The sequence below is a fragment of the Pomacea canaliculata genome, linkage group LG5 (assembly GCF_003073045.1).
Source record: "Pomacea canaliculata isolate SZHN2017 linkage group LG5, ASM307304v1, whole genome shotgun sequence".
NCBI classification, from domain to species: Eukaryota; Metazoa; Mollusca; class Gastropoda; order Architaenioglossa; family Ampullariidae; genus Pomacea; species Pomacea canaliculata.
Genome location: NC_037594.1, coordinates 14,842,967 through 14,868,428, shown reverse-complemented (window position 1 = coordinate 14,868,428; position 25,462 = coordinate 14,842,967). Strand labels below are relative to the sequence as shown.

The 25,462-nt window shown below is 40.3% G+C and overlaps 2 protein-coding genes across 2 annotated transcripts in view; both read left to right on the top strand.

The window, feature by feature from the left end:
* The first annotated feature begins 8,957 nt into the window (after positions 1-8,957).
* Positions 8,958-23,292, top strand: LOC112565067. Its single transcript, XM_025240313.1, has 8 exons — positions 8,958-9,494; positions 18,524-18,640; positions 19,553-19,767; positions 20,276-20,414; positions 21,010-21,242; positions 21,682-21,777; positions 22,280-22,665; positions 23,057-23,292. Exons 1-7 carry the CDS (start codon positions 9,422-9,424, stop codon positions 22,649-22,651), a joined length of 1,245 nt encoding a protein of 414 aa, XP_025096098.1. The 5' UTR covers positions 8,958-9,421; the 3' UTR covers positions 22,652-22,665; positions 23,057-23,292.
* LOC112565065 overlaps positions 22,682-25,462 on the top strand; it is a 16,202-nt gene continuing 13,421 nt past the window's right edge. Inside the window, exons 1-7 of the transcript XR_003099333.1 lie at positions 22,682-23,133; positions 23,463-23,718; positions 23,943-24,045; positions 24,165-24,267; positions 24,479-24,645; positions 24,905-25,014; positions 25,272-25,430. The gene's annotated coding sequence lies outside the window, so the exon portion shown is untranslated. The remainder of the gene's footprint in view (positions 23,134-23,462; positions 23,719-23,942; positions 24,046-24,164; positions 24,268-24,478; positions 24,646-24,904; positions 25,015-25,271; positions 25,431-25,462) is intronic.

Sequence of the window (25,462 nt, the reverse complement as noted above, 5' to 3'; positions counted from 1 at the left end):
AGCGACTGTGCGTGGGTGGTGAAGTGTTTGCACAAGGCTTTTGCGAAGCATGAGTAACTGAAGCAGAACAAAAGAACAGAAACAAAACTGCCTCTAGTTAGTCTGGCTGTACACCAAAGCTTATTTACAGCTCCACTTAACGCATACTTCTCTTTCCTGAACTTCACAAGTATGTCTGTTACATGTACATCTGTCCATTTAATATATTTTAATGTGATGTTCTTTTTATGCGTGTCCTAATCAATCCTGTCCTTTAGTAACACCTTATTACATGCTTTCGTCTTTAAGTATAACAGTTTTTCAAATCCTTGTTGGCATGATCTTTTAAAAAAATCGATTTCGCTTTTTTGAACCACTTTCATTTAAAGGCTGGCTTTTCTCTGTTTGAGACGAAATCGTAATTTAATTCTAAGAGCGCGGCCACTGCTCTTAGCTCCTATTAAATGGGTTTCAGCGGGATGTAGTTTGAAAGCAGCATTGCCTGATCAATCGCATCTTGGTAGTCCAGCTCTTGGCAATGAAGGAGTGAACATTCTCCTCAAATGTGATTTCGTCTGACCTGTTAGGTAAGGGGTCACTAATGACGTAAGCACAGGGAAATGTATGATAAATAAACAACTCAAATGTTGGGTAGGCAGGGAAAGTTTTGTAGTCACAAGCCCGGAACAGCCTTTATAAAGATGTACAAGAACTGAACAAACTAAAGTCAATAGAAGATGTAGGTTAATAGTATCAATGTGGCGATTTCATTACTCACCTAGCAGCTACTCGCGTCGACCTCAGCTACCAAGATGGCGTCCTGCGCTATCTAGGCAACTTCATACTAGTAGGTTTTGTAAGCAAAAACTATTTAAGCTTAAGCGTCTTTATGTCTTTTGTATTACTTTAGCACCTTTCAGGTCACCATGGCTGTGCTCGAATAAAACATTCCTATACTGCTACTCAGCTTTGGTGTGATTTATTGGCGACAAGGACAACTGGTTGAACTTATCCCTGATGACAGACTCGTGTGCAGTGAGCATGGAGGAGGTACAGTTCTCAAGTAGTAAGACCCACTACCGAGAAAAACTCTGCTGGTTCGAGGTTTTCCCTGGCCAGACCAAAAAAAAAACTTCCCATATTTCCTACCACAGAAAAAAGGTGTTCTAGACACAGTGAACCATTTGGTGTTCTGGGAAAAAAAATGCTTTTAATTGCGCAGTTATTAGAAAAGGAACTCAAGAGGTCAAGGGGGATAATTCTCATGTCAAAGTGTGTGTATGGCGGATTTCGCTGTTGTTATTGTTGGCTGTTGTTTTGTGACAACAACGTTTACAAGCTTTTAATATATACAGAAAACCCGGCTTACTTCATGCGACAACAAATGCCACTGTTGACTTCAAAACGAATCTTGCAGAAAAAGATAGTCTAGATTTTTTTTTTTTACAAAACCTGCGTTGATTATCTGAGCTACCATGGCGCTTTCGGTGGGTAGACGGTTCTGCATAGAATAAAAACATTCAAACTGTGATGTTTGCTTTCTACAGACGTGTCCTCCAGATAAGAAATGACATTGCACTGTAGTAGACTACATGTGGTACGTAGTTAAGGTAGGGAATGTAAATTTACAGGTATTTGGTAAAAAAACGGGGCAATACTACCCAGTAACACCCTGCACCCTGGGCAGTCTCTTGTTTGACTAGGCGACCGCACCCTGCGAGAGTAAACAAGCTGATTTCCCCCACAATGGCGTGATCACGTGACTGATGCAAGCACAGTTAAAGAAGTGTCAGAAGGAAGTCATATTTAGAGCCAAGAAGAGGCGAGGGTCTCTGTATAGGAGTGTAGAATTAAACGAGGCTTAAAAATGCAAACATTTGTGGTAAAAAACGGCATTTTCTCTTTTGTCAACCTCTGTAAAAGCGAGACCAGGAAGTTTGAGCTTGTTCACAGCGGAAAGTATGTCTTCGTTTCTCCACGAATGATCTAGAACTGCTAAATGCTCTCTCTAACTGGGGTGAGTAGGAGGAGTAGGCAGGAGGGTCGGAGTAGGGGGTTGAAGCTATTCTAGAGAGGTGAAGAGATCAGTAGTAGGTGCAAGGGGTTTGACGAGGAACAGGTGGTAATCACTTTGCAGTCCTCTGTTGTTTCGGTGCACATGAACGTCTCTCTAAGTATAACACCCGCTCGTCCTGTTGGGTTTGTCTCCGGGTATTTCCTTTACTTCTTCGTTATCCATCCCACCCCCAACACAGAGTGAGAAATTACTGGAGGTGGGAACTCTTTTCTATTAAACCCCATAACCAGAAATTACTAAGAGGTGAAAATACTTTTCTATCTAAGAAATCAACCCATCAAACTTTGACACTCGCAAGTCATAAATTCAAAGTGTGCAGTGAGACATACCTTGTGCTACCTAACATCAATATATTGTGAAATAAGGTGACAACATGGCGGCGTACTACGTTCAAGACTGAGCTGAAATTTTACTCCGCTTATATTAAATAACTAAGAACCACTGCTTATGACAATTTCTGATGCGGAGATGTTATTACCCAGACTTTTGTGGATTTATTCGTGATTAATGCAATAAAGTGTTAGAAACAGCAGCGAAAATATTTGTGAAAGTCTCTTTTTGTAGAAGGTTTGTACCACTTGTACCACACCTGATTACTTTCTAATCGTTGTCGTTAATCTCTGTAAAATTCTCAGCGCTTACGTGGATGTTAAGTTCTTGATTCAAGTATCTGAATGACTTACGGGATCATCTACCCTCAAGAGTATAAACTCTTGGTAAACTTTTTGTGTTTGATTCTGTACTTAATGACCAGCTTTTACTTACATGTCTAAACAGGAAAATGTTTGTATTAATGACATATGGTCGTCTTATTTATTATGCAGTATATCTGACATACAAGAAGCTGTACTTGCGATCAAGATCAGGCATAGTGTGAACAACCTTAAACAAGATTAACTCTTTCTATCTTGGAGGGAAAGGGGAATGATTTGGTTAGTGGCTGCTTAGAAATATATAGAGAGAGAATACAGAGATAATATTTGATCCCAGCATTTATGACCCATATAATACCTTCTCAGACACTTATCCTCACTCCCTAACTTCACCATTCAGCAATTGTATGCACCCTTTGTGAACCGTGAGCCCCTAAGGCAAATGTCAACATGCAGTGCACACACCGCTACTTGCCCACAGTCGGACGTTTGCCGATCACATTTGCCCTCCACCACCACATCCGCTCTTTGGACTGAACACGAACTCAGTGCATTACATTATGTATGTGGGAGTGGGGTTTAGAAAACTTTAGACTTTCTTATAATTTGAAGCATTTGTATGTGGAAGACTGCGCCGATCACATAAAACGCAGTGCCATGAAATGTGTACATAATTGTTAATATATATTAGCAATGTTACGTTCACTAAAAGAATAAAAGACAGAATGGAAAAAGGAAATAAGAATGGCAAATAAGCATTCAAAGAAAACGTAAAATAGAGCAAGCAAATAAACAAGCAAAATTTAAAAAAGAAAAAAACAAACCAAATAAATAAACCTAGAAAATTGCATAAAAGAAAAAAATTGAGAGATAGAGAGATGTTCAGTTTGAAAGGCAGATGTACAGATGGGTGCCACTAGCTTTCGCGTACTTAATGTAACAATCATGGAAATAAATGCAATGTCATCTTTACAGTCAGTTGCTTTGCTTCAGTCTGTATTAAGATGTTGGCCTACCTTCACCATGTGTGAAAGCATCGATTGAACAAAGCTAAATGGATGAAGACAGTTTTAACGAATTGCAGAACTCGCGAGATCTCTTAAGGTTTCTAACCCGCGACTTCAGTGCCTAAAGTGTTCTAATGCACAGATCAGTCAAATACAGAGAAAGCATTTTGTTTGTTTGGCATCCATCATGGCCTTGAAGCTGCGAAAGCTAGTGTCTCATCCAAATTTGGATGAGGACGTAGACAGCTTGAGGAACAAAACGCAGTCGAGAAAGTTCAGAGAAAAAAAAGTTGTGAAACGTCAGCAGCAACTAGTATCCATTGTTCTTGATTGAGTTTTGGTCGTTTCATTCTTTTATTTCAATCGCTGTTGTGTTTGCTTTATTAGTTCATGTGTATGTAAAGACGCATTATTTCATGAAAATTTTGTTGATAAATATTTGCAAATTGAAGCTCCACAAAATTATAACAATACCGGAAGAGTGATATAGGGTTTATTCCTGCTAAGTATTACAAGTATTGCATTCCTCAATTAATTTTTTTAGCATTTTACATAGTCATCTCCTATTGTCCACTGTGCTTGCCAGATGTTTTTATTCCTTTCAAAAATGTTTGACATTTAAAGTTTCTCTTCAGCTGGAAAAAGAAAGATTATTTTTTAGTGTCACACTGTAGTACACAATACACAAATGCATCTTCTCTTGCTCTCTCTCTATTACACACACACAACCTAAACTAACTCACCCATCCCCACAAACAAACACACAATTCTAGTGGTGTCGAGTAAAATCTCCACTGTTCTTAATTATGTTTCTATACCCCTCATAGCTACAAAGAGGATTCCTTTTTAAAAACGTCTCATTACAAATTCATCTGGCAAATACTGGATTTACAAGAAGTTTTCACCCTGGCACACTCTTTTCAGCGGATGATATTTTCACTGTCACTATGCCACCAGTAAAAAGACTGCTTCACCGTCACCTAAGCAAATAGAAATAGGAATAGAAATAGGAGTGGGGTTCAAGTCTGAACGTAGGCTGACTTCTTCCAGGAAAGGCTTGGTTCGTTTAAGGACATTCTAGGAAACATTCTATAAAAATGATATTCTTGTTTGGCCTAGATTCCAGTTGTGACTGAACAATCTTAAAAGAGTGTATTAAACTTTAGTTTAAGCTACTCGTTCTAAGAAAACACCTGTGATACCATTGAAGCTTTCATTTGAACACCTATTTCTTTGTCGCGCACTTAAAGGGACAAGCAAGTCAAATGGTTAGATGGGCTTAAACATTAGACTGTCGTTTTGAATCACGTCAGGGAAATGGTGACTGTTGTAGAAGAAGCTGTCGGGACAACCTAATCACTTTGTGTGAAAAATAGAAAGGCATTGAATGAACCTGCTTTGGCGTGACTTAGAGACTGGGTAGAGTTTGTAGAGGTTCTCGCACACAAACGAAGCCAGTGATTCACACGCTACATGCTTCTTTGTGGAGGCAGAACCCACCCAAGACATGTCTGTTCACATTTGTGTCATCTATGCTTTTCTATAATTTGCAAAGTTTCCCGTGCTTCACGCAGACTGCAAGTGTAACCCAAAGTGTCCGGCCAGTCGACCAAACTGCTTATGGTATCGCTGCATCGCTCGACAATTTTTGGTCAAACGAGTCTACCTATTTCACGAATTAGAGTCTGTCTTCTTTCGGGAAATATTACGCAACCATGCAGGCCAGCAGGATTCAGAAGCTGTTTTGCAACCCTCAGTTTTGATCAGACATGATTCTTTGCCGCATTATCTATCATTTCAATCCACCTTATCATTTGGGTTGCTTTTCGCTTTAAGAACGGGCTCTTGAGACTCTGGCACATCACCTTAAAGTCTGACGCTAAAAAGAAATAGTCCCAGGTACACGGAAATGCTCCAGTTCATCCGCACAAAGCAAAACACGCAGAACTTTTTTTGTTTGTATCGTAGTATCGGCTTACCGCCGTGCCTTAGAACGCGTTGAAGAGGTCTTCTCGTGAAGAACACATGTGCTGTGGCTTTCATCTATACAAAGACCTTGGTGAATAGGCAAGCTGTTGTTGTGACCGTTGCTTAAAGACTACCATGTATGAAGAACATAAGCCTTCTCAATAACACTCCTTATTCGTTGAGCGAATAATGTCCAACCTTTCACGCACACGCACTAACATGCACAAAATCTCCAATGTTCTCTTGCATGATCATATTACATACGAGAGGAGAGAAAGAAATATACGGTAATTAGGATTAGCCGTATCTTAAAATGTCACAAAATTGATTTTTTTTTTAAACAGATGACAATATTTGTTGATATCAACTCAATCAGGCTTTCTAGTTTGAAAGCGCGGTTACAAACCGTGACCTATTCAGGAAATCGCTCTCTCTGGCTGTTAAAATGGGCGGCTGGTAGTTCTATGGGCTAACGAATCTCAAAAGAATTCATTCTATTTTTACAAGCGTTTCACGACAAAGCTGCATATGAATTTCTAAATAAAAACCTGAGAGAGGGGCAATTTGTTTTCTTTCTCTCTTTCTCTCTCTCTCTCAATGGACTGTCCTGTCATTGAATCTTTTGGAACGTGAGGTCTCAAAGAAGGGAGCTGAGTGAGGTGCACCCTTTGTACTGCTTGTCCCAGGTGCAATTTTCTCTGAACAGTTTTAAAGAAAATGTCGGTGATACCGTATTAACTGTGACCTTTGCTTATTAAACCAAAACAAAGTTATGTGTAGCTATGTGTAGTTTTGTATGTGCAGTTGTAGTTCTATTTTTACAAGGGGTTCATGACAAAGCCGATCTAAAAAAAAAACAAACTTGACAGACAGACCAGCAATGAAACGCAAGAACTTTCACTGCTTATAATATCTAATAATCTACGCCTCGAAAACTAAGATGTACAAAAGTAATATTTTAAAACTGGCCATGATATATTTACAAGTATCGAAGGGGAACTTTTTCAGATATGCATATATGTTTTGTGTCTTCCATTTCTTTCGAAATAAATAATAATCATAAATATTTCAACTTAGACTGGAAAGGTCAACGGAAAACATCCATCGAGGTCGGTCAATAGTCGTTGGCACTGATGATCATAAATATTGTCTTTTCACATATCTCTTTTTTGTCTTCTAGACTGCCTATGAGATGGCATGTTTTATTTACAGCAAAACTACATCTGTGTTGCTGTCTGGACTTGCTTTTTTTTTTTAAATATCTACATCGCCAGGTTTAGTGTTACATGAGGAAGGTAGTGTGTTCCTACCGCGGCTTTTGTAGGAGTCTCGATACGCTATCTGTCAGTATTAGTCTGGCATACTTTGGAACATTTAAATGGTTGTGGAGCCTATGTATCAAGTTTAAAAGAGCAAAAAAGTTCCGAATAAATTGAGCTTGGAATTTTAAGCGTTAACTGGGTGGACACGTACATTCCAATCAGTCGAAAGTAACCTGTTGAAGTCAACCTTCTTGGGTGCATCATTGTTTGCTGTTTGCTTGTTTGCTTGTTTGTTTGTTTTGTAGAAGGACAATGAAATGCAAAGGAACTTCCAGACCAGCTGTCGTGATCCGTTTGTCAGATATTGACAGTATAGTCCTCACTCAGGTACGTGCTTCATTCTACAAACATCGGGGCGTGATTTCGCCGGTTCATCGCTAGGGGCGCTAGTTGTACCTACCACACTTTGCACCCCGACCACTCTGTACCGCTGTCAACCTGACCACTTTGTCACCCTAGGAACGTGACTTTCCCTATGACTGTCTCCCTTAGAAATGTGTAGTCCTTAGGACTTCACCTTACCATCCTGCTATCACCATAGTAACGGGACTTTCCCTAGCATCGTAGGAATGTGAATTCTCTCTACCACTTTGAGAAACTTGACTTTATTCTCCAACTCTTAGGATTGTGACTTGCTTGAAATGCTTTCCAGAACACTTGCGTAAGATGAAGGCGGCCGACAAGCACTTGAAGGCCAGACCTGGATATTCGTTGGAGAAGTGCCGAACACATTCAGGCACCTCTCGGAGTAAATAGGCCGAGACTCTCGGCAACGCCTTCTTTTCATGCAACCATGCATGGTGTCATTGACAAGAAAGTGGTGGTGACATACACACAAAAACCTCTATATTTATTTTTCTTTCTCTCTCTCACACACACACACACATCGCACACAAACTCAATATAGGAACAAGTATTTTTACACAAATACAGATTTACTCTCACAAACGATATGTAAACAGAATGTTCGAGAAGGAAGTGTAGGCTGGTCTGGGGAAGGCAGCTGGCACGACGAGTCGCGAGAGAAACGAGGGCGTGAGCACGTCGTGCAGCAAGTCAAGCGGGGCACGCGGTCAAGTAGTGTAGTAGCTGCCTCGTCACAACTCGGGGAATAGTGGGATCTGGGGTTCACATCCTGGAGGTGGGTGGGCACAGTATCCTCTATCTAGATGTAGAACTTGCTCACAGGGCTGGCCGTTACTTTCAATAATGCATTCGTTGCAGCACTCCCTATTAAAAAGAATTTAACGTTGTTTACGGCAAGGCGAGAACGATTCTGAGGCTCGGGGTAAATACGACACCAGGGGATACATATTTTATGGCTTTTTTGTGTTTGTTTTTGTCACGTTTAGCTGCTGTATTGTTTCCTTTTTTTAATTCTTGAAGCCACAAAAGATTGCTAAAGCTTGAGTGTGAAGACAGGTAAAGATGCTGTGCCCTGGGACAATAAGACAGCTTGATTATTTTATGTGCTTGATGGGATCTGTTCGTACCTCAGACAGGAGACTATCACTGGCAGACTAGAGGTACAAACGATAATGTTTCAAATTTTGCTGCAACCGCAAAGGCCTACCAGCTGGATCCTCACATTAAAATGTGACACACGTGATGAGTTTTCAATGCGTTGAAACGATAATCAGCAAAAAATAACTTCTATCCTTCATTTATCTATTTACAACAATCTCTCTTTTCTCTCTGTGTGTGTCTATCGTTTCTTCTGCCTTCATAGAATCTTGGAGAAGTGAGCTCTTAAATAAGACTTCTTTCTCTTCCGTTATCCACTGCATGTAGCGAGAAAGCACGCCCCTCGGAGAGTGAAGGAGCTACCGAAGGCTTTATACGGGTGGCCAACCTCACGGGGTAGTCAGTCTGCTTTTCTCCCCGCCTTTTTTTACCCCCACCACCTACTCTTAAAACCTGTCAGTTCAAGCGATCCCTGGCCGACGACTCGACTAGAGTGGGTGTCGGGTAGGTACAAATACCGACAGTTCCCTCACGGTCCCCAGTGCTAGCACCGGTCTGGGTGTGGCACAACGAAGCACAGCTGTGTGTCATCAAAAGACGTGTGATTTGCAGTTTAACCCCTAGGGAAGATTTATAACCAAAAACACTGACACGTGAAAACTTAATAACTGCTGTGCGAAAACTTTTCTTCAAACCCGAAAAATCATCGTAAAGTAGACTTTTGTGGCAACTGGGACGAACTAGAAGCCCTGACATTGGAAAAGACAGTTGAAAGATTCGAGAAACGGAAATTAACATCGGGACTTTCTCAGTAAATCAAAGTTTTTAAAGTATTTTTTTTATTATTCTTGAGTGCATCGTTTGAAGCTCTTCCATTATTAGAACATCAAGAAATTTTGCCACAAACAAGCTGAAATCCATGCAGGCAAGGGAGATTACACCGAGGATTCAATGACCATCGTTCTTCTTCTGGCACTCACCCTAGGGACCTTTGTGGGCCCCGGGGTGAGGGCGCAAGCTTTAGGTAGGTACAGTGCTTGTTCCCCCCGTTTTTCTCTGGTCTGGTTTTGATTATTATTAAGTTCCTTTGATACACACTATGCAATAGTTCCCCGCCCTGATTTCTTTCCAGGTTCAAAAGGCGAAGTCTTCAACGCCGGGTGAATAAAGTATTGAGTTCAACGTTAACAAAAGGCCTGCGTCACCTGTTTCTGCGCTCACACCATCTTAGCACCCTTCATTCACGCTTTATTGCCACAGGGTTTTACTCCGATTCCAGCACTATATCACAAACGGGTGAATCATAGAAATGCGAATATTTAAACCTGTTAGTTTAAAAAGTGAACGCTCTGTAAGATCACTTTTATGTGTGGGAAAGATAGATGAAAGTCATGCTGCTTAGCCTTGTGCTTGTCACGAAAATTACCCAAGACAGGCGTGACCGTGAAGCTTTGTAAAGCGGGAACATTTGAACAGATATATAAGGCCCACTAAATTAATAAATTAAATAAATAATGCCTCTCTTCCTGTAGACAGAAAAAAAAGCATTTTTTCGCTTCTGCCTCTGTTTCTGTTTCTCTGTGGCTGGGTTGAAAGTCGGTGCCAGTGCATGGGAAGGACCTAGAATCCACGCTTGATAACCCTTCTGTCATATATTGACCTCGCGAGACATTGTTATGTCATTGTCTTTTGTTTGGACTCCTAATATAAACATGTATCATATTTCTTCCTCCTATTTCTGCTCGTAAACAGCTCTCTTACAGTATTCTAAATAGCAAGAGTAAGAGAAACGCAAGGATGAGTAAAGCTCGCTCTTTCAAGACCGCCATGCTTTGCTATCGTGTTGTTTATGGCCTTACCTCAATCTGAGCTTGTGTTGCCATAGCAACCTCACAGGTCAGTTCATCGGCCCATCCGCTATTTACTCTCTTTTTCTACGCATCAGACTGAAGACATATGGCCGTCGCTCTTTCTTCTTCTCTGTCCCAAGTATATGGAATGGCCTATTATTATTAGTAGTAACTTTTGCGATGTTTTCAACTTGATATATCCCTCAGAATTCTTCACATACAGAAAAGTATTTATTAATTTAAAAAATATGAGTTAATTGGACATAAATATTGTGTGTCGTGCTCGTGAATCAGACTAAATGAGGCCAGAGAAGGAAACAAGGAAACAAGAGAGGAAAACAAGCAGAGTAGGCAATGTACTTTCCAAATATCAAAACTCAAAAGATAAAATCAAACAGTCCTGCTTAATTTACATGTCTCTTTAACAGTTTTATTATAGCTCTTTGGTGCTAATTTGCTAAGCACATTAAAGTAAATAAAGCAGGAACAAAATTAATTGGTTTATCAGGCGTGAACATCGAATTTAGAGAGCTTTTGTCAATATTCGACATTTAATATAAATGATGCTCTTTTTACTGCACGATTTTTTGTGTACTCCAAAACAGAAAAGACGCATTATACTTACGTTTCACGTTGAATTATAACAGCTATAAATAATAAGCGTTAGTGTTAAGTAGGCTGCGAGGAAATTCAACAAACGAAGCAATATTGTAACAGTGTTGTAGTGGAAGGTGTCGAAAACTGCATATTATTACTTATATTCATAGTTGAGTTTTCACAGAGAAGTGCAAATTCTGTAAACCGTCAGCTGTTCTACTGAATTGTTTTGGATTTTAAATTCCGGAATATCATTCATAGCACTAATTTCAAACGCGTGAGTTTGTCTTGTTTAAGATTTTACTTTCAAAATCTCATTTATTGCAATCTGGTTTTTAGAGTGAGTTCAACATCTTAGGTCCTGATTTACAATTGCCAGTTCTCTCATTTACTCAAGTTCTTCCACTTTCTGTCAGAAGTTGTTCCTTGACTTCAGAAGTATCCATTTTAAGTGAAATGGGTGTGTCATTCTCACAAACAAAAAGCAATTTAGTAGGCATTTTTAAAAAAAAGTAAAGTGTTCTATCCTGTAACCTTTTTAGCAACTTTTAACTTCATCTTCGACTTGGGTTTGTCCTTAATGGTGAGTGCCTTGAAACTCGTTAAATTCGTTCAAGAAACATCCAGCAACTAGATCTATCAATGAAGAAAGAAAGAAAGAAAAAAAAAAAAAAAGAAAGAAAGAAAGAAAGAAAGAAAGAAAAGAAAAGAAAAGAAAAGAGAGAAAGAAAGAAAGAATCCTGAGCGATTTTTAAAAAACGTTTATGAGGTGTCCGCTTACAGCTTTCTGCGCACTCGCAGGTAACTTTCTGATCCTCATATAAAAAGAAATATGTTTACTGCAAACATACGGTGAGAAGAGTATTAAGCCAGCGCAAACACACAAAGGAGATCTTTTTTATGTAGACCTTGTTTACTTCACACTTGTACATAGAGGTCTAAATAGCATATTGTCCTGATTCTCCCATTGTTTGTAGCTTTGACAAGGTAAATAGGTATCCGTCTATAATCTAAAGTTTTGTTGACCTATTTCTGTGCAAGGTTTAGTTTGTGTCCGTATATCTCTAGAATTGAAGAGGTGAGGGTATTTTTGATGGACCATTAAATACTGATTTTATCTTCTGTCCAGAGCTTGCTACCACTTGAATGGGATTGACAATTGGGTCACATGAAACACTTGGGTAGGCGACAAATAACGGATGTAAAGAGATGCACTAAGTGTGGACATAAAGATAATTCAGAGCGGGACAGAAAGTCGCCGTTAATTCACCTTGTCCTGACTTGGTTAGTCGGTCCGCCTAGGTTAGATTGTATACCTGCATATTCGTGGAGAAAGTGTGCCGCTTTCCTATGATTTTATATATTTATATATTAACTTACATAATAGCTATTTTTGAAACATTGCTTTAAATTAGACGTCTGGCGGGTAACTGTCAGTGTAGTAGTAAATAGTAGGCCTTTATAACGACTGCACGTCAGTCTGTTGGTGGAAGACTGGTGTTGGGGTTCAATTTACTTACTGCGTTTCTATGATAGTCGCAGACTGTTGCCCCGAAACCTGAGCGCTTATGCAATGAAGAAACGCGTTTATCATGTGCAACTGACCAATAATGGCGCTTGATAAGACGTGACGTGACTGTTTCCAGCTCCATCGACGATTGCAGCAATGTCTAGAAGGTGAAGAATAGAAAACACGAGACAGAGATATGGGACTATGTCAAGCACAGCTGAGGGTGAAGCGAATGTGCGCGTGCGTGCGTGTCTGTGTGTGTGTGTGTGAGAGAGAGAGAGTAAGAGATAAATACTAAAAGGACAGGTGCAAGCGGGTTCTCATACAGTCATGCACGCGCGCGCACTTTAAATAGTAAAATGACAAAAGAAAGTGCAACACTAACATAATAAGGTGACCCTTTGACCTACAGCAGTCAGATATCGGATACGCCCTGTTATCCATCAAAGCTTCTTGGTCAAATAGTGGACGTGTAGTAGGTGCAGTCTTGGAAACATTGACGTCAAGAGCACCCACATGACAACTGTCTTATCGCCTCTCTTCGGCTCTTGAGAGGCGTTATTACTTTTTTTTTTTTTTACTAAGGTACTTGCTGTGAGCTTCACTATCCACATTCTGTTGCAAATTATCGTGCTTTGCAAATATAATTATTTGGAGAGGGATTACTGTAAACATTTTCCTCACTCACTCTCACTTACTCGGTTATCTTAATTCCCAGTTTTCTGACATTCTTTATTTCTCATGTTCCCCAAGAACTGCAGGCTGCTTCAATGAAAAGAAAAATCATCTCAGACACCCCTTCCCCCATGCTTTGATGACAGTTATTGATCTTTGTCATCCATCCTCCACCCTATGCGCCTAGTCTAACTGTGGAAAAAGCTCTGTGCAAGCACACGGTTCCTTTATAAAAGTCTTGGCCATTTGGTGGCGGCAGCACGTAACGTAAGCAGATGACGTGTAGCAGAGATACCATGACGTAAGCAGGTGACGTGTAGCAGAGACTCCTGACGTGAAGTATGCAGCACGAGAACATGGCGACACTGCTGTATAAATTATATTTACACTGAACAGTTTTCAGCAAAGCTCCAGGCTACTTCTGTTCTCCGCGGAAGTATGTTTACTGAGCTTTGCGCAGTTTTCACCAAACCCAAGGGTTAGCACTGTTCACAACGTTCACCGTTTTTATTGCCCGAGCCACAGTTTCCACCCGGTTAGTGATGCCACTTGTCCACTGTCCACATTTCAGCTCGAGTCGAAATAAGAGATGAAGCCAATGCGACTAGTTTGCTCGCTTTATGGCTTGATGACATGCAGACAAACTTGACCTCACATGGTCAGTCATCCATGGCAGCCATTAACCCTCCTTTGTATTTATACTCTAATTCTTCCTTCAGCTTTTTATTCACATTTCACCTGGTGACAGACAGACTACTGGGCGACTCTCATATGGATTTTTTCCAGGTAAGTCCATGGATATCAAGTTTTTCTTTCTGTTCTTTTTGCTTTTTTCTTTTAACTGACGTTAACGTTTTGTCTTCATGCAATGAGGGCCGTTACTGTGCTGTCAATTCTGAGCAGGTAGCACCAGTTCTCTGTTTCTTTCTAATAATACAGTTATTATTGTAAGAAAATGTTTTATTTTATTTTCTTAACAGCATTACTAAGATGGCTGTTACTTGCGATTACGAATCAGCGTGTTTTTATCTGGTCTACTTTTCGCTCTTTTATGTAAAAGCTGTATGGGTTTGCCCGTACTTGCTAAAGTGCGACAACAGGTGTCAATGAATATGTCTTTTTAAAACAAATTTGAAGTTCAAAACTGTTTCAACAACAATATATGGACGAAGCTAAAACACTGGTAGTTATATACAATACAAGTAAATTACAGTCAAATAGCGCTGATCATAATTCATAGAAGTTAGCCATCTGCTGGTTTATTTTTTCCTTTTTGGGGTGGGAGGGCGTTGTTTGTTTTCACTCTGTCAAACAGTTCAAAGCAAGGTGTTTGAAGTGTCCGGGTCACTCCGCTTGTACACGAAGCTAATGTAGGTGTTCGGCAAACAAAACGCAAAAAGCACAGGGTGATGAGTGAGCAAGCTTAGCGCCCATTATGCGCTGTTTAAGGATCTGGTGACAGACATTTATCACAAGGCAAGAAATTGATCAAGTCATAAGAAGTGAAAAAGACACGTGAAAATATTTTCTTGCGCAATTATGACGTCCGAAGTAATAAAAGAAAATAAAGTAATACATCATCAAAACATAACAAGAGGTAGACATTTGTTATCATGGTGGGACCTTCTACCACCGACATGAATAAAGATTAAAGGGGTGAAAGGTACTTAGTGCCTTAAGTTGCTTTTAGACTGTCGCATCATGCGTGGAAAAAGACTAATGAGTCAATCACAATGTAGACAGTTCCATTTAACGCTCTGTCCGGCACCTTCTTTTTCTGTCTGCTTCTCTTTCTTCTGGTCGCTCGATCTCACCTCCCTGAATTTCTTTTTCTTTTTTGTCATTCTAATTCTCTTTCCCTTTCTTTCTTTTTCCATCTCTGCCTCGAGAGAAAAATACGATTCATAGTTCTTACAGTCTTAGTGTAAAGCTTCGGCATTTTAAAGACAAATCAGCTTTATTATGATAAGGTTAGTCCTATGAAAAAGTTACAAAAGATGCGAAGGCTAAATTTGGTGTTACATTTTTCTGAGTACTGAAAGTACAATTTCTGGAGAAGATTACAAAGAAAGATCGATAACTGTACGTAACACCGGGCTCAGATTAGGCTTTATGGTTCATAGAGATCCGTGAGATAATATCTGATTAGCTTCTTCTAGCCTGTGCAAGTATGAGCAGCGCTCGGATAGATTTCATTACTGAGCAATTGTAATCACAAATCACAGTCTGGTTCTGCAGGTCAAAGGACACATGCTGCTGTAGTTGTCCTTAATTCCTCCCTGAGCTCGTACAAAGCAGTTCTGAAAGCATGACGCGGTGCAGTTGTGATCGTCCCCAGGTTATCATGTTACCCTTCACCCCAATCACCCTCCCTACCCGGTGGCGAGCAGCGTAGGCGCGACGCGAGCGGGTGGGTGGGTTGGTCGGTTGCCATGCTGAGCGAGGGCTGGGAGTGAACAGTGAACGTTGAGGAATGCCAGACGTCTGACTCGCCCACTGCCGACCTAGTTTTTGTCAAGCGGCTTGTTTTGCGGTCTCGTGACAATAGGAAAGTGACCCCGCAACGTTCAAAGTGCTTTCGATAAACACTAGCACATATTTGAAGTGTTTTTAATTCCTTGACCAATCCCACTTCTTCATGATGTCCCTTCTCATCAGTTCATTTTGTGTTTAGTTAATAGCCAGCACTTGGGCCTGTTTGTATTCTGAAAATACAGTTCTGTCCTACCAGCGGCTTGTCTTTTTAAAGTCATTGTCGTGGTTTTCTCGCCGCCTACCTTCTTGTGTCAGAGATAGCACATGGCGACACGGTCTAGCTTTTACTTTGGTGCGGGTGAAGGAGGACAAAGGGGTGGCGTGCTTGCACAGAAAATAAAGGGGAAAATGGTGTGTGAGAGACGAAAGGAGGGTTGAGACCTGTCTATCCTTGCCACAACACATTGAGAAGAAGAGATGAAGAAAAGTGAATTATATATATATCAAAAGAAAAGATTTCTACCCAGAACATTAAAGGGCTACGCATGGTTTATTCACCTGTTAAGCTCACACGTTCTTACATGTGATCCTTCATGCATCATACACAAAGGTGGTGTGTTAGTGACATGGTGCGTTTTATGCACCAGGTAGGTCCTACTGTGACGAGTGAATGACTTTGTTTAGCACGTCGCAGGTGTTGAACCAGGCTGTGGTGTTCTCGAGCTGACAGTAGAGAAGACGACATATAACACCTTACCTGTTCTCACGTGCTTAAAAAAAAAAAAAAAAGCTTTCTCGCAACGTTGTTTATGCCTCATTTCTTTTATTCGCAGCCCATCCCTAATCCTTCAACCAAACTAAAACCAGCGGCCCGTCTGTTCCTCCTGTCACTCACACCCTTTTAATCAACGTTTTCTGTGTCAAAGGTCTCAAAGGTTTTTCGTTTATGTAAATCTCGACCATATACAATAAAATATGGCTTTAATGTGTCACATACCATAACAGCAAGAATGCCCCCAATATGCCATGTTGACTGACACAGCAAACAGGTAAATACTGCAGTGAGTGGGTGGAGATCGGGATAAAGACAATTGGGAGGGGTAGGTCGATAACTGGACCATAGGGCGGGGGCGTGCTCCAGCTCAAGTGTTTAAAAAGCACACCTTGAGTTGCTGCGTCTTATCACCAGGTGTACATGTTGAGGGCAATGCCATATTTTGCAGTGCAATTAAAGTCGTGGGTGTACAAACCTTACACTGTGCTGTTATGAAGAGTAGGACAAGTGTTTTTGCATGCAGTGTCATGATGTATGGAAAACGAAACACAAAATGTTTGAAGGATGATCTTTGGGCGAGAGGTCGCGGCAGTCTCGTGGCAGAGTGTGCAGAGGTCAGACGCCTTGTAGCACAGACACAAATCACTATAAGCGTTAAAGGTTATATCCGCCTTTTACCTGGCGTCCTCCAGACAACCATCTACCTGGCTTCTAACAACATTTTGTACTTCTCGACACAACAGGCTGACAATGACAACATAACTACTCTAAAGATGCAAACAGTACAGCTGCACCGAGGTCTCGGGACAAATGCATTTTAAAGCGATTTTTGTGTGTATAGCCGACACATGCGAGCAGGATTTGAAACGTTTACTCTGTGGATAAACAAGAGAACTCGTGACTCAACATTTAAACTTAGTTTGAGAATATTGTTATTTCTTCAAAACTCGTTTAGAGCATGAACGATAGATTTCTCTTGCGAATAGTTTTGCATTTGACCCTGATTAATAAACTCGGCTGCACTGTTGTAGCTCGGAATACCTAGCTACTATCTCCAACTAAAAGATTCCTTTGTCAAGATTACACATTAAATACTTCCATTGCTTATTAAAAGATTTTTTCAGATTGAGAACAATATTGCACTCAAATAGCCACAACTAACAAGCAATTAATCCAGCGCCGACTTTAAAGGAATAGGTTCCCCTAAGGCAGACCTGGGCAAAGGCCGGCCCGCGGGCCGGATCCGGCCCGCCTCCTGTCTCTGACCGGACCGCCAGCTGGCCCGCCCGCCCGCCAGTATATATACTATATATACAGTATTGGGTAAAACTGAGTTAACTATATTAGTCCGGCCCTCTAAAACATCCCAATTTCTCATGTGGCCCCTTGGGAAAATTAATTGCCCACCCCTGCCCTAAGGGTAACAGGCCATTATGTTCACTGGTAAGCTAAGGCAGCAATGGGCTGAGGTTAAAACCATCTTGATGAAAAAGTACCAGTAAGAGTCCAGTATTAGCAAATGCTATACACTGAAACCTTTGTTTGAAGACGAGGTGTGTCTAAAAAAGTAACGGGACGGTGTAAGAAACAATTTATTTTAATTCCAAGCAACAAACAACATGGTTTCCCACTTAACGTTACCCTGCTCGAATGGACTTTTCTATCCTCTGCATTGTTCCTATGAACTGCTGGAAAGATTTTTCTGGTATGTCCCTCAGCTTCATTGCTCCAGCCCTCTTGATTGCATCCTCACCTTCAAAACGGGCTACCTTGATAATCGCCTCAAACTATTGATACCGATAAATTCTATTATAGTCAAAAAGGGAGAAAAAGGACTTTAATAATTTAACTTATTTCGGATATAAATCGATTTCGTTTTAGCAAGGGTAAAAGTGCGATACATTGTTGACTGGTAATTATTGTAAAATGCTTATAGCTGTAAAAAAAAAACCCAAATGACTTTCCACGATGGTGTTAGGCATTTTGAATTCTATTGTAGTGCTTACTATACACTTTATACGCTTTGGCAGTTATGTCTAGATGCAAAAAACGCACACATCCATATGTGACAAGCATATTATTTTATATCTATTCACATCGTCGTAAATGTATTTGCTGTTTATTTGCGATGTGTTTTATAATCGAAATGTATTAATTTTGTTTGTCTGCAGCATGCGATTCTCCCCTTGGTTTGGCTTATGGCGGATCATTTGATAACGGCCAACTTCTTGCCTCCTCCGTCGCCGCTGATCTACAGCTCAGCTTCGCACGCTTCAACTGTTGTACAGGTAACACGACATACAGTTGCACATTAGCCAAGGGGTCTGTTGCACAGGACAGAAGTTAAACAGGACCACAGTGTGTTCAAAACTTTACAAGTGTCTTACTAGTTAGCTTCCTTACTCTTCCTTATTTTTTAGTAATATGCTCTTAATGAGCTTCAAAAGAAAGCCATCCCCTTGACTAGACATGCGCTGTGAAGGTGTGCGTATAGTGAAGAGAGGTCTACGTTGGGGGACATCAAAAGCAGCGCTGCAGGCCAGGAGGATAACGTCTTCCGGGTAGTACACATGTTGAACGACATACGGGTAATGCTCACGTACCCGTTGCTTTGTGTCTACCACTGCTTTTTTTTAATTCCTCGCTTGAGACCCTGCCCCTTTATTGTCGATGTTTATTGCGCACATCGACGTCAATACCTTGAGTATGTCGGAGCAATCCTTCGCTCCACGAATAATGTCTTTACTTTCACGGTCAAAAAACCTGTTTGGAGCAGTTGACACAGTCACTCATGCGTGCACCAGCCGTCAAACCCAACAAGAGAGAAAAGGCTTAGTATTTTTAACAGACTAGAGGTGAGAGTGTCTATGTGTAGGCCTATGTACGGATATGTATTTCTGAATTAAGGTTTCTTCTGCAACAATCACGTGCCTAATGTCGGCTCAAGAATTTTACGTAAACTTTTAAAGCCATGAAATTTATAGACAGTAACAAACATAGCTGAAATTAAAAGCGAGGAAATGTATTTAAATATCGATAATACTCTCGTTTAATAAGGATTTAAATCAATAGTTTCACCTTTTCCACCTTTCTCAACCCCATTCTTCATGTTTGTGTGTTTGCTCGTTTGCGTGCCAACGTCTGTGTATGTTTGTGCGCCTACGTGTCCACCAGTAATTATAATCATACCTTCCCCGCAGACCAAATGATGGGTGCGTGGTGTCCGGCCAATGCCACAGCAGGTGAATGGCTGGAGGTGCGGTTGTACCGGCCGGCCAACGTCACCTCGCTGCTGCTGCAGACACCTGCTGGGTCAGCAACGTCCACACTGGACCAGTTCATCCTCTTCCTGGAGCTGGCCGACTCCGCGCCTGGTAGTCTCACCCAGTTCCGAGGAAAAGATAACAAAACAGAGGTAACATGATTTGACATGTCGGCTTGGGACATTTTTAGAGGATTGATGGGAATGTCTAATAATTTGTCTTAGTGTACAGCGGGCATGTTGCTTCCAGCAAGTATATGATAACTGATCATAACAGTTGATATAAAATCTATTAATGAAAGATAGCCATCAGGTAAAAAAAAATCTGAAGAAAATAATGAACATAAGCAAAAGAATGAAAGTCTGTGACAGTAAACTCAGAATTATTTAACTTAAAGGTCTAGCCACGAAATATGTCGATAACTAAAATTAGGTTTTTTTTTTACTGGCCCACACTTACATTTTCTTTATTATTCGTTTCATTCATTTTTTTCTTATTCAATGTTTCCTTCTATTTTGACTGTCTACCAGCATAACTTTGTTAACCAAACTCATAAAGTTAAGTTTTCTGCCTTAGTCGAAATATAATGTAACCGCAATTTCTTTTAAATGTAATATGTATATCCTCTATATCAATAAACGACTCAAATAAAACTTTCAGGTCTTTGCGGCAAACTACACAAATGGCACCTACAGACTGGATCTGGGCGAGGCACAAACAGTTCGGCGTGTCCGGATTGTGGTCGCCAACTTTACCACCAGACCGTGCCTTCGCCTCGAGCTTTTCGGCTGTGACGCACGTAAGTATACGTGTCTACGTCCCAACTACGTGTGAACGCCCGAAATACGTATAGTCGTCCAAAATAATTTGTCCGCTTATAATGGAATATTAATAACCTTACCAATTGATGCATTGTGATCACATGGTTATTGGAAAGTATTTTTACATGTGAAATTATATTACGTCTACATTTTGTTCTTATAAGTTAATTTGTTTCATAGCGATTGTAGAAGCCAAGAAGGAACAGAGCTCACGTCTAACATTTTTTTTTTTTTCAGAAATCATTCTTCAGACTTTTGGGGCGATTGTTACTTTCCCACTTAAGTTACCACATGTCAATAGTGAAGCTTTATGAACACCAATAATATCAGTTATCTTTATACATCACCTTCACCTTTATTTTTTTATACATAAACAAAGTACATAACAGTTTGACAACGTCTTAACATTTATTTTTTAATGTACCTGTTGTCTCTATTAAAAGTAAAGATCATTCCCCAAAGGAATAATTGGCATCTCCTAGGTTGAAAGTAGGAAATTTTAGATGACATAACTATCGATGAAATTTTAATGAACAAGAGAAGAAAGTGTTAAAAATATTTCATATTTTCCAGCGGAAGGACTTGTACCAAGCGGTATCGTGGCACCAACGCTAAGTCTATCCTACACTTCGCTGGAGGACATGGCGCTGGAGTGTCGCCTGAACAACCAACCTGCTTTTGGCATCCAGTATGAAGTCACGTGGTATGATGCGAATGATGTTAACATGTCTTCCGTCTTCGTGGACAACTCGATTCTGACCTCGACTTACAATGTTACAAGCAACAGCTTCACTCATGATCAAAGTGTAAGCACACTTTTAAATAGTTTTGCTTCTGATTGATGTTCTTTTGATGTTTTTTCTAAGTAAAATAAGTAATGTTGTCCTTAATTCGTTTGGAACAAGCTATGACGTGCTAAAGTGAGCTCAGTTCACGATACATTTTTTTCAGCAAACAGAATAACACTAACTTGAATTTCCTGTGTATCTGCATGTAATTATGGTGTTTTATTTGCGACTGATAACGTTTTCGGATCAACAAATAAAGACTTAGCAGTACTTAAACTATTCCATTGTGATTCTACTTTTTTTCTTTCTTAAAGAAACCTTGTGTATTCTAGGGGTTGCTCCTCATCTGTAATTTTTTTATACTTTTTTTACTGACTTGCCTGACAAATAAAGATGTTACTATCTACATTTGGCACTATGTGCTCTGTACACATGATCATGGGACTTCTTTGTGTAGTACCGATGTGCAGTGGCAGCTTGCTACATACCTGACTGTGACTTAGGATTTCTCAGCGAGAAAAAGACCAGCAACACATACAGACCAGAAATACAGGTAACTCTGTTGTTATTGTGTACTTTTTTGTTAGTAGTATCCCTTGTATCAACCTCTGATGCTTTAAAAAAATTGTGGGTGCAGCTCCTAGTGACACTAATGATAGTATGGAAAAGGGACAAGAGACTCGTTTGACAAGAAGTCCTGTAGGTCTGAGGTCGACCTTTAAGAGCGAGAGGCGGAGTTACTAGTGGTTAACTGCTTTCGTTTAAAAACAGACTAGACTTACAAACTGATATTTTTTATCTGTAATAAAAACAGCTGTCATGGTTTATGTTGATAGTCCCCAGCAAAACTATTTTCTTATATTATCCTTTGACAGACCTGAACTACCTTTGTACTGAGATTTTGGCATACTTGATTCATAAAATGTAAAGGGGCAAAATTAAGTACTTGTTTGCCTGATATATATATATATATATATATTTGATATATGATATATATATATATATATTTTCATATTTCTCAAATTTTCATCTTATTTTTCTCTATTCTCTTCCAGCTGCTAACAGACAGTCTTCACTTGCGTGAGGGAGGCGGGACCGCCAATGTCAGCTTCATTAGCAACTCGCCTCCTTCCCTTCTGTGTGTGAGGGGCAACAAGCAGCCAGACTGTGTCGTCACCGTTATGGCATACATCCGTGACGTCAATCCTCTCATCTGCGCTTCAGCCAATCAAATGATTCTCCCTCAGGTCCTTTTTCCAGACGGGGCGCAATCTGAACTGTGTTCAGTTAAAGTGACCAATGAAAACTGGAGAACTGTCAGAAGCATCAGCGTGATAGCCAATCAGGATGGCTGGCTAGATGGCACCACTAACAGCACGATTACTCTCACAGTGAATCTCGGAAGCCAAGATTTTTACACCGCTTAGACAAAACGTTGCAGGTACACTAGTGTCACAAATGCCGCATCTGTAATGACCAAAGCACCGACAAATCAATTTGTTAATAATTCACCCTTATAATTAATTAAATATAATTATTATATCTATAATAAAAGTACCATCAGATGGTATATGGCTGATGCTGTGAGGTGCCTATACTTGTGGAGTGCACAAATGGTTGCTATAAATAAACACAAAACGAAGTGGAGGGTGTAGGAACGAGAGAATGAAGCTCTAGAGAGAAAAAACTTGAAACAAAGCTGAGAGAGGAAATAAGAAAAAATAATAATAAAACGAAGAAAAGAAGAAAAACAACAACTGTAAGAATGGAAAAAATAGGTATTTCACATGTCACTCAAGGTCCAGTGTATCGAAACCTAATTTAATTTACAGGTTCAAGTGGATGATGGTGACCGAAAAGCGGTGTGTTACTCTCTCAATGACCCCCACCTGAGAACATTTGACGGAACGTACGTATCCCACACCTTTAAGTATTCTCGACGTTCGAGTGGTTAAAGAAACTTCTCAGTTCACACTCTTGCCCCTGCATCAGATTAACCTCCAAATTCCATTTTCCAAAGAAACTATCCAGTTAATTGCATAATCTATCGAAATGAAAACCGTCTTGTGGGACAAATTATTAATCCTTATCTCTTGTCTTAAGTCAAATTATGTGTAGTCGAAAAGTCAAGTATGGTCTATGTATGAAAAAACAGTTCAACTGTAAACAGCCAAAGCAAACGTTTCGCAGTCCGCAGATACTAATCTTTTCACTTTTTACTACTTCCGTTCATAACAGTTTTTACGACAACCAAATCAGCGGTGAATACGTGCTGTTTCGCCACCAAGAGCTGCCCTACGAGGTGCGAGGGTTCTACCAGCCTTGTGGCCAGGTTCCACGATGCAACTGTGGCGCCGCGGTGCGTGTGGACGCCAGCGTCATTCGGCTGACGGCCTGCGTGCCAGGGGAGGGTATTCACGTCCAGGTGTTTGGAGTCGGGGAGCTGCAGGCGGGCACTGCGGTCCGACGATACGACGGCGGCGACAGATACGAGGTAAGTGCCCCTCCTCGCGAGAATATTGTATATTAACAATACATCTGCCAGGCAAGTGGGTACCTATGGGCTTAAGTGTTAGCTAGTAACTATACCAATGTAGGCTACTTGTTCGTATCCTATGTCTCCTGCTTGAGAATACTGACCTGTATTATCTAACGAGGAAATAAAATCAAACAGACTGATAACGGATTAACTTTTGTATTCTTTTCAATCAAACGCAGGTTACGTTGCCAACAGGATCCCGACTTCTCGTCAGAATGGGAGCAAAGAACTTTATCAACTTGTGGTTTTACCCTTCACCGCTAGACGAGCAGAAGACAGAAGGTAAAAGAAAAGGAACTTAATTTGTTATTTTATGAGTGTATGGTGATGAGAAACAAATAGTGCAAAAAAAAAAAAAATTATTTTAGACGTTTTCACAAATTTCACGTAACTTTTACTAGGTCTCTGTGGCACCTATGACAACAACTCCACCAACGATTTCAAGCTTTCTTCAGGCTCTACTGTCACTGTTGAGAATCTTGCAGCATTTTTGGAAGACTGGAGGTTAGACTGGCTCTTCTTCGTAATAATTTGTATCTGTTGTTTCTTTAAAAATAGTATTTCTGACAGTATGTGATTTGATAACGTCTGAGCGAATCAGAAGACGAAGTGGAGGTAGTCATAACTCACGAACAGATGAAAGGATTAACAGATTAAGAGAATTACTGTAGGTAGAGCATGTCAAGTAATAAACACGTGACTGACCAATGTTCAGAGTCAACGCATCGGACAGCCTCTACAACGGCCTGTGTCCATCAAAGACGAGATCAACCGAGAAACTCAATGTCCAATCGTTTTCTCAATGCCAGTCACGTGATGCTGCAGGGCAGTTCAGGGGTACGAGTAGTCTTCAATGCAACCTTCTTCAAAACTACGATACAGGTATGCGCCATTAATGTTCAGTTAAGTCGCTTGAAAAAACTTCATGCACCCTATGCTTCCTTTTGTGTACAAATCTATATGACGATATCCATTTGCAGCTCTTTCTACTATTAATTAAACAAACTTTACGTTTAAAGAATAATTTACACAGAGTATTGTGAGAGTATAGAAAGATGTCCATGCTGGAATATTTTAACTTTTATTTATACTGCAAATGCTGTTGATGGTAAATTCGTATAAATGAATTTTTTGTTTGCAGAATATCTGATCACAGACGTCTTAACAAAGCTGTCCGTGCCGCCAGAAAACTGTCTGACTAGTCTGCCTGCTATTAACCCTTTCGAATACAACATCACATCGTCATCTCCGGTTAGTAGTTAGTGTTTTAGGTCACGTGTCTGCGTAATGCCTGACTTACTCCTCAAACAGAGAAAATGTCTGTCTTAAGCATGCGCTTTTTGATTGGTCGCATTTTTCCTTTTATTCATTTTCATGCTCTCCTCAATCGAGCAAAGATAGTTTAAGTAATAATTCTTTATCTGGAAATCACTCTTTGAAGTAACTTCCTCATGACAGTTTTCCATAAATAAAAAAAAAATACTTATCTTCTATTTATTTTCGTCTAGATTAACATCACTTGGCCTAAAGGATGGAATGAAACTACTGCCCGCCAGTTTTGTGAAGAGACCTTAAGATCATCCTATGTCACACGAGTTTGTGGGGGCGTCGTCAACTGGCTGGACCTTGACCCAGTCAGAATAAGCGATTGTGCATCAGATATCAAGGTAATTTCAGTTTGCTATTGCATAGGCTACTG